This window comes from Ipomoea nil, unplaced genomic scaffold (assembly GCF_001879475.1).
Source record: "Ipomoea nil cultivar Tokyo-kokei standard unplaced genomic scaffold, Asagao_1.1 scaffold1407, whole genome shotgun sequence".
Lineage (NCBI taxonomy): Eukaryota > Viridiplantae > Streptophyta > Magnoliopsida > Solanales > Convolvulaceae > Ipomoea > Ipomoea nil.
This window is the reverse complement of record NW_017617835.1, coordinates 531,934-541,194: the sequence shown is the minus strand read 5'-3', so window position 1 is coordinate 541,194 and position 9,261 is coordinate 531,934. Positions and strand designations below refer to the sequence as shown.

General features: G+C 36.5%; 2 protein-coding genes across 5 annotated transcripts; both read right to left on the bottom strand.

The window, feature by feature from the left end:
• Positions 1–442: 442 nt before the first annotated feature.
• On the bottom strand, positions 443–2,716 carry LOC109186169 (pentatricopeptide repeat-containing protein At4g18975, chloroplastic). 2 transcript variants are annotated; one of them, XR_002055100.1, is made up of 3 exons: positions 2,501–2,716; positions 1,128–2,081; positions 443–691 (listed from the first exon to the last, which is right to left on the bottom strand). XR_002055100.1 is itself a non-coding variant. In XM_019336094.1 (2 exons), exon 2 carries the CDS (start codon positions 2,061–2,063, stop codon positions 1,218–1,220), a length of 846 nt encoding a protein of 281 aa, XP_019191639.1. In that variant the 5' UTR covers positions 2,064–2,081; positions 2,501–2,716; the 3' UTR covers positions 1,022–1,217. The 2 variants fall into 2 exon arrangements, 1 of the variants encoding a protein (XP_019191639.1); XM_019336094.1 differs by lacking the exon at positions 443–691 and having other exon boundaries at positions 1,022–2,081.
• Positions 2,717–3,225: 509 nt separating this feature from the next.
• LOC109186872 (probable complex I intermediate-associated protein 30) lies at positions 3,226–8,361 on the bottom strand. 3 transcript variants are annotated; one of them, XM_019337050.1, is made up of 9 exons: positions 7,031–7,307; positions 6,423–6,495; positions 5,798–5,911; positions 5,311–5,367; positions 5,098–5,154; positions 4,427–4,518; positions 4,043–4,123; positions 3,780–3,878; positions 3,226–3,650 (listed from the first exon to the last, which is right to left on the bottom strand). In XM_019337050.1, the coding sequence occupies exons 1-9, from the start codon at positions 7,151–7,153 to the stop codon at positions 3,462–3,464; spliced, it is 885 nt and encodes a 294-aa protein (XP_019192595.1). In that variant the 5' UTR covers positions 7,154–7,307; the 3' UTR covers positions 3,226–3,461. The 3 variants fall into 3 exon arrangements, with proteins under 3 accessions (XP_019192595.1, XP_019192597.1, XP_019192596.1); XM_019337052.1 differs by lacking the exon at positions 7,031–7,307 and adding an exon at positions 8,092–8,361 and having other exon boundaries at positions 3,462–3,650; XM_019337051.1 differs by lacking the exon at positions 5,098–5,154 and having other exon boundaries at positions 3,462–3,650.
• Positions 8,362–9,261: the final 900 nt, after the last annotated feature.

Genomic DNA, 9,261 nt, shown 5'->3' with positions numbered 1-9,261 from the left:
GATTAGGCGAATTTGACAAATTGGAGCAGATTTGGTGAATCCATTATATATGTATTGCAACGAAAAAATTACATTTTTGATTTTTTAATTATGCATATAGTACAGATCTAGTTCTCGAGTTAATGTGTAATCATCTTTAACCCTCAAGTATGAACATAGTGATAATTTTAGTTTTTGAAGGACCAAATCAATTACTTTATTAAGTGACATATTAGTGGCAGAAATAATCTTCGAGGAACTACAATTGTCACGGTTAAAAATGGTAATGCACATAACTCATGCACTAAGTTCATATCACGAATATAACTGAATGACCAAAAATGTAATTTTTCCTATTGCTATAAATTTGATATATATAACAAGACAACCTCCAGATATCCTGAACATTTACTTGAAATATAACACTGCGACAATAAACATATAGACCACAAAAACAAGAGCATTAGAATCGATTGTAAGGATCAAAACTCAAAATTGCGATAAAGAATTATTTTGGGTTCACAAATGCATGATTTCCCGAGCATCAAATACATGAAGTTGTGGATGTGAATGTGTGATGCTCACGATAACAGGTAAGATACAATTACCCACTAGTCATGCAAATATGTAAACCAATAGTTTCTTCACATATTCATCCTCGACAAGATTTTTCATACCCACAGGCCACATTGGTTGAAACCTTGTTTGCATGGGAAAATGGCCGTAATGTGACAAAACTAGTATGTATTTTCAAAATTAGGACATTTTTGAGAGTTGGACAAAATTAAGAAAAAGACATTTGGAAAATACGTTTTATGTCAGTCGGCTTCTCAAGCGACCACTGGTTGCCTTCTCCTTCGCTGGAGAAACCGGCGACCAAAATTGGCTGTTGGCTTCTCCAACGAAGGAGAAGGCGACCAATTTGGTCGCCTTTTCCTTCGCTGGAGAAGCCGGCAACCAAAACTAGTCGCCGGAGACCAAGATTTTTTTTTTTAAAAAAAAAAAACGCGTTTGTATTTGACCGGGACGGGCATAAAACACATTTTCCAAATGTCTTTTTCCTAATTTTGTCCAACTTTTAAAAACGTCCTAATTTTGAAAATACATGCTAGTTTTGTCACATTATAGTCATTTTCCCTGTTTGCATGCACCATATGTATAATGCATTCAATAAGGATCAATTTGTACCAAATATTGGCAGGAAGCTGTTGAATGAGATATGTATAAGAAACCCCTTCTCAATCTTCCTTCTTTGCTTTCCCTTTTTTCTTGGCCTGAAATCCCCTATATTTCTTGGGCCTTCCACCCTGTGTCTCATTAAAGAGATCCTTGTACTTCTCCAATAAGCATTCTTTATCTTTAGATAAGCCCAACGTTTCATATGCATCGGCTACTTTCTGCACAATAAATTTCTCAGGTGGTATTCGCCCATATGCTTCCAAGCCCTTGAACAGCTTTACAAGATCCTCCAGCATATCATTCCGATAATAGATAGAAATCATAAGGCTGCACAATGACCATGGAACCGAATGTAGGTCAAAACCAAGTTTCTTCCTCCAAATCTCACGTGCTTCTTTCGCCCTATGGTCCATATCTAATGCTTGAATTAACTGCCCATAAGTCCCTCTTGTGTTGCCTTGCCCCTTGCTTAACATCCATTTTATAACTTGGATAACTCTATGCCATTGTTGCTCCTTCTCAAGTTTGAGTATAACCTGCTTCAGTGACCCAATTGGGAAGTTCTGCTCCCAAGCAACCCAGGCATCCAGGGCATTGTATATACCTTCTTTACTATCCTTAAGGTCAAGAAGCGTCTTTACTAGAAAGCTGATCTTATCCTTTCTCGAAACATTTGCTCCTATTTGGCGCTTCATTTCAACTTCACTATCTTTCCCTGAAAACTTAGGTGATACTTCATAATCAACCCGATGATCTCCAGATCCCATCGTCTTCACACCGCCTTGGAACGGGACTTGAGGAGATCGAACAACCGTACTATAAGAGCATGCAAACATACGATTTCTAACCAATATAAGTTGACTGATATGCCTAGCAAACTTTCCAATTGAAGCAGGATTTGACATTTTCTCAGACTGGCACACCTATACAGATTAGAAAGATCAGTGCATAATCATTACAAGCAGTAATTAAGTAATTTAAAAGATTTCACTACCATTGTCAAGAATAAATAAATCAAAATTGAGCAGTTAAACAGGAGCATTCAATAGCCACAAAGTAAGAAGATTCTATTCAAAGGCCTATGATCAGTTTCAGCATATGAATTGTTATCATGTGGTATTTCAATTTGAAAGAGGCATGCATGGGGAAACAAATTTATTCAAGCATTTTCACAAACACCTTGCAGGCATTTCACAACTTACCCGTCCGCAGCTTTAAACCTCAAATTTAGTAGTTTCATATAGTTCTCCAATAAAATCAACATAAATACATTCTTATTTCCACGAAATTAAAACTGCACGTACTTGTACAAAGTTGTAACACAAATAGGAGGAAGTAGTACCTTATATTATCTGCCTTGAATATCTCTTCTTCCTCCCGTGTGTGAAGAAGTGACAGAGCTTAGCAGAGCGGCCGGAAGTGACGGAGGCGCAGTGGCGGACTGGCGGTGGCTCAACGGACAACAGTCAAAAGAACGCAGACTAACCTTTGCCTTAGGTTGTTGTCGTTAAGTAATTAACCAGCATGACCTTGCCTGGGCCCTGGGGAAACCAATTTCTTTCCTCTTTGTTATGCTATAACTACTAAATAGCATGTACATAAATTTTTGTTCACCAAATACAAATAAAATTTTAAAAAGATGAAATATTTTTTCATAAATTTTTTTTTTTTGAAAAGATTTTTTCATAATTTGATTAGCGGGAAAAAAAAAAAAAAAAAATCACACATGCACACAAAGAGTACAACGTCCCACCATCGAAGTTCGAACTTATGACCCCTCATTTATAAATTGATAATTGGAATATTATCATACTACATAGTAGTTGGTTAGAGTTTTTTGCACTTGATCAACTGATTTTTGGACTAATTGCATAAAATTAATTAGTTTAAGGATCCAATTGCATGTTTTTTAAATTCAATGGCCTAATTACATTTGATGTGTAGTTCAATAGTCTATTTGACTCTTATTCCTTTCACATTTACCTCATAAAATAATTTGATGACCTAATTACCAACAAGAATTTTAACCACAGTAACAACTAACAATGACTAAGGTTTTTTTTTTTTCTTTGTAAAATTATTTTTGGGCTGTTTTTATATCCCAAAGCAAATCAAAATTGAATCTTGGATTTACATGTGTAAACACAATAGTCCAAAAAAAAAAAAAAAAAAAAAAAATCCTCAACCATCTATTTTATTGCTATCACAAAATGGAGTGCATATGAAAGGAAACATAAATATTGAAGTTTCATCCTTTCCTTGCAACTCCAGTTTCCCAGTTCTGAAAGTTACTTCAGTCTTGCTCATTCTGTTCTCAAGGCTTTGATCCAATCAATTTCCACATGAAAATCGCCCGCCCCAGACTTTGCGCCTGGCACTCCGCCTTCAGCATTGACAGATAGAGACATGCCAAGAACTCGAGAAGGATTCATCTCCATCTCCGCGTTGATTAAGTTCCCTCTCCACGTTGGCGCATACCTGGAAAGGGGTATCTGTAGCCAAATACAAGAGCTTAAATCGGCTGGAAATATCCTATTTTCTTATCATGAATAAGCCTTCCTTTCTCAATTGTCGACAGGGTAGAAAGCACAAGTAAGGAATGCAGATCGTAAGGAACTTACTTTAGCTATGTACCAGCTGTCTTTAGGTACAAACACGAATGCTTGCCATGAGTTATCTTCCTCTTGCCCAGGAGAATTCACCCAATTCTGTGTGTAAATCTGCAGTTACATATAAGATTATTAAATTATTGTGACAATTTATTATACATTTGACAAAAAAAAAAAAAAAAAAAAAAAAGACAACGCTAATATTTGGTGCTTTATAGAAATGAAAGTTTCATAATTTAATTGTTATTTGTTGATGTATTCTAGCAGGAACTCACAGTAGAGATGTAGCACCTCCCGTCTCCTTTGAGTTTGAGTGCTATTGTGTCATATGCGTCCAAATCGATGAAGCCATCAAACTGTTAAACAAAAATTAAGCACGGCAAAGACTAAGAAAAGCAAAATTACACTCTTTTGTAGATTATGCGTTATGATTGATCAACGAAAATTTCTAATATAATAACACAGCTTAGAGTTGACCTACTAAGAGTAAGAATTGCTCGTAAACAATGATGAAATCAGAGAGTTTCTTGAGGATCAAGTGTGAGCAATAAGTTTTAGTTCTTAAACAACTAAAACTTATTGCTCACACTTGATCCAACAACTAAAGAGATAAGCATGCATAGATTAGAATCTTAAGCGCTGGTTGAAATAATATGTACCTTTTTAGACCGCATTCCGCAAAAGCCACTTCTAGTCATATTCCATTTTGAACCCTCGGCAACATCCAAAGAGAGGTTCCCAGAAAATACCCCTATCACAGTCACCAAAATAACGAGCTGTGAAGAAACAAGAATTTCACTTTTTTCGTCAATATATCAGGCTGTGCTTAACTTCACAAACAAGGTTTAGTGTAAGCCACAACGAATTATGAGAATTGATGTCTATGATTCTATTGGCTTACATTATTGATTATTCTGTGTACATTACAAGTACTGTGCATTTTTATTAATTACGGAGTAGTATATTCTTTAATTGTTTAATATGATATATTTTTTTAATTATTATTTTTCAATTTGCATAATGAAATTTGATTTTAGCAAAATTTCATTTCAAAATTTGGGTTGGATAGATACACACAAGCAAAGTAAAGAAACTTCCCTATCATTGCCCACAACCCCCTTCCCCTAACTCAAAAATCCTGTTTCTGCCACTAGTTTTTATGTGGCTATCAGCAAAATGTTCTAACTGATTATGACAGAACAAAGTAGCATCTAGTGTATGAAATAGAGTCCAAAGGAGAAAACCAAACATTCCATATTTCACTGTGAAAAAGATTTTGAAAATTGAAACACTTTTGTCTTTGGGAAAGAGATGTATCATATGTGCTTACCAACAGTGCTAGATCCATTAGTAGTATCTTTAATCTCCAGAGATGCAGATGAAAGATCTGACAAGTCATAAATAACTGAAGTATCGATCACATAATTCTTGAGTCCAAAGGAGAAAAGTCAGAAAACCATACATTCCACATTTCACTGTGAAAAAGATTTTGAAAATTGAAACACTTTTGCCTTTGGGAAAGAGATGTATCATATGTGCTTACCAACAGTGCTAGATCCATTAGTAGTATCTTTAATCTCCAGAGATGCAGATGAAAGACCTGACAAATCATAAATAACTGAAGTATCGATCACATAATTCTTGAGTAACAATGACATGGCATATAGTACAATAGTAAAGATATCCAAAAAGTAAGGGGGCATTTGGTTCAAACTTTGGAATTGGAATTTGTAATAGGAATCAAATACTTGGTAATGTTAATGGGTTTAAGAGAAGGGAGTCTTTTTTTTTTGTTAGACCACGAGGTATCCTGGGTGGCTGGATAGGCCCTAACTATAGGAGGCACCTTTCGGCTCATACCATACTCAGAAGAAGTCTCTTTGTTTGGTAGTAAACATGAATTGGAATCAAAATAAATAAATAACACAATAGGAAAATATTCAAGAGAGAATACTCCTCTTGCCTGCCAGGCCATCACATGTATTTCATGCAATATAGAACCTACGAGAAAATCGTCCAAGTAAACACACCTCCATATTCAGAATCTGAATACAAATGCCACTTTTTCAGTTCATCCTTCGAATTGAAATTGAAAATATATCTTTCACTCGGAGGAATTAAGTCTTCAAGGTTCCATGTAAGTGCTGCAAGTTGTAAGATTAAACAACAAAATTAGGCCCACCAATAAAGAATGATTAGAAAAATATATTTGTTCGCATGTGCCAACTAATAGTTGATTCAAGACGCAATCAAATTTGTGTATATTCTCCCCAACTTGAGCATGAGACCACACGAGCACTAAGGTTATACCACAACATATGCCCAAGCACTAGAAGATACAGAAATCACCCTCATTTATAATAAGAAACGCAAGCTCAATAGAAATTCCAAAGATAAGCCATTAAATACAATCCCATCTTAAGACTATTTTCCTTGTGAACTGCACTTCTTCAAACTGTGCTTAGGACTATTTCTCTATGCCTTAGTTTAAAAACCATAACCAGATGCGTAAATATGCGAAGGGGCTTAATAAAGAAATATAGAGTAACAAAAGATGAAAATTGCATCTATAAAAGAATAGGAACCAGTTGTTAAGCAGGTGCATGAAGTAAATACGTAAAACTTGGAAAAGATCAAGTGAGAATATAAGCTTACCTCTTTTTGTTGCAGTAAGGGAAGCTTGCAATAGTGAACGAAACCTAGACATCTTTATTTCCCCAGTGAATTCCTATAATGATAAATTTTTCAAATATCTAGTTAGCTGAAGGTATTACACAGATCTTGGGAATGCATCAACCGATTGCACTAAAAATTCATAAAAGTAACCAATTCCAAACTTCATTTGTTGTTTTACAAGATTTTGAGTTATTACGAGAATATAGAGGGAGCAATAAATGTCCAAATTTTTTTTAGTACTAAGCAGTTGTACTTCTAAACATTTGCAGAGTAACATTATGCAGCTATGAACCATCTAGAATAAAAATTCAAAGGAAAAAAAAAAAAGATTTTCTCAACATTATCATTTTTTCTTGGATGCCACCAGGAATGCATGAATTTGCAAATACACAAAAAAAAAATGATATGAACTGTAAAACCCATTATTATTATTATATCAGAAAATTTCACAAATTTATGAGAATTTTCAGAAATGCCAAAATGGAAGTGCAAAGACTGGAAATTTTTTTGCATATGATAGCCACAAAAATGCTCACCAATCAAAGCCAAAGTCAACAAAAGATGAAAATTAGCAGAAAAATCTTTACTTTTTTGGGCAGAAGAAAAGGGGGCGAGCAGTAAAGAGCGAGTGAGCACAGCAACCTATTGTGGAATGCAAAGAAGGGAAAGTGCAAGAATAGAGAAGTTACAGAGATATAAACAATCAACATTTAGCATGAGCAGGAGTGGTTTTCATTTCTCAAGAGCATTTGGTTTGAGGTAATCTCGTAAGGTTATTGGGAATTCTAAACGTGGGCAATTGGGCATCTAGATTCCCACGTTTTCTTCGAAATTTTTGAAACAATCCGGATTACCTCATTGCCCAAGATTAGCACCATGGAAAGAAACATACAAATAGGAAGAAATACATTATATTCTCTGCCTTCAATAATATCAGCTTCTTAGCGACAGAAAAGCCCAGAGGCCAGAGGTACGGGGTTCTGGGCCTCTGGCAGGGGAGAGACTCAACAGCGTCGTATAGTCAATAGACAACAGATGAAAATTTGCACAGAAATCTAATCTTGCACAAGTGTTCAGGTAGGGGTGAGCATCAGTCAGTTACGGTCAATACCGACCGATAACCGACACCTTTTTTTAATTCACGTAATTGACCGAACCGACCGACTATACACATAACCGTTGGATGGTTATTTCAGTAACCGAAAAACCGATATTATTTACCATCTACACTGGAATAGTAAGCATCAATAATGGAATTCAACAACACTTCACAATTCATACTGTATTTAAATGCTACAGTAAATAGTAAATAAATGGACAGTGGAGTAGTGGACAATCAACAATGGAATTCAACAACACTTCACAATTCATACTAAATAAAATTAAAGTCATGACATATTCCACTTCACAGTAAATAAAATTAAAGTAAGCATAAAAATCCAAAGTCATGACATATTCCAAAATTCAAATTTCATCAACTTTTAACAAAATCAACACCGGAGAGTTGATAATCAACAATGGAATTTCAGCAGACACTTCGCTCTTCATTCATCAGCAGACACTTCAGTCTTCATTCATCAACATACACTTCAATCTTGTATATAATCCAAAGTGAACAATTACTCAAATGGAAATTAGTCTGCATTACCTTTGAATGGCTTTGATTATTGAACCCTTGAGACTTGAGAGTTGGAACTGGAAGCTGCGATGTTCCGAGGGTGAGGCCGTGAATTGTGAGCGATTCTGCGATTGAGCAACCGGTGACTCCGGTGAGGCGGTGAGGGCAGGACTCGTGAGTCGTGACTCGTTACTGGGTGAGTGAGAGCCGAAATCGGCCGCAACTCGTAAGGATGACTGGACGGACAGTGAGCAGTTCAGGGGAGTCTATGGGAGAGGGAATGAGAGAACCGGCAGTCTGGCAGGGATGGAAACGACGTAGTAGAATCCGCACATGGGGTAAATAACTAAAGGAATAAGAGTCAAATTGGCCACTGAACGTAACGCGAAAATGCAATCAGGCCACCGAACTTAAAAAATGTGCAATTACCCCACTCAACACTTCAAATACCTCCAATTTCACCGCGTAGCCGGTTTGTAACATTTTCTTCCGGTTAAATGCTGACTTGCATGATTACATGGCAATATATATTATTTTCTTTTAATTCCTTTGTTTTGTTGCTTCCACGTGTAACCCTCTTCAATTTCTCTTTTATTGAAATTAAAAGAAAAGCTGTAACATCATCACTTTTAGAAACAAAGCTGTAACATAATCACTGTTAGAAACAAATTTCACCTCTTCAACATATTATGACTTTCAGCTGTAACAAACCACTCTAATTTCTTCTTCGATTTCTCTTATTTCTCTGCAATTTCTCAAGCATCAGCACAACCATGGTGTCCATGACGATCCTATGGTCAATCCACGGCTTCTCTTCAGATTTGAATTGAGTTCGGAGACGAAATCGGCGTCGAGAACTTGGGAGGTGAGTGGATTATTGTGATGTTATTCGGGTCTATGGGGAAACCCAGGAAGGAGCCATTGGCTAGGGTTACTTGGGGGCCGAAGGCGGTGAGGGAGATGGGGTGGTAGGTGTAGATCAATTTCTTGTTAGGGTTTTTGGCAGAGAGGGTTAGGTTGAGCTGGGTGGTGAGGTGGGTGGTGTCGTTGACGGCGGTGGTGGTGAGGTTGAATTGGGAGATCTTGAGGGTCCGTAAACCTTTTTTTTTTTTTACTCTGCTTTTGTTAGTTTCATCTTAACATCAACTATCAGAACCAATCATGGCTGAGAGAGGGGGATTTGGCCGTGGTTTTGGAGGA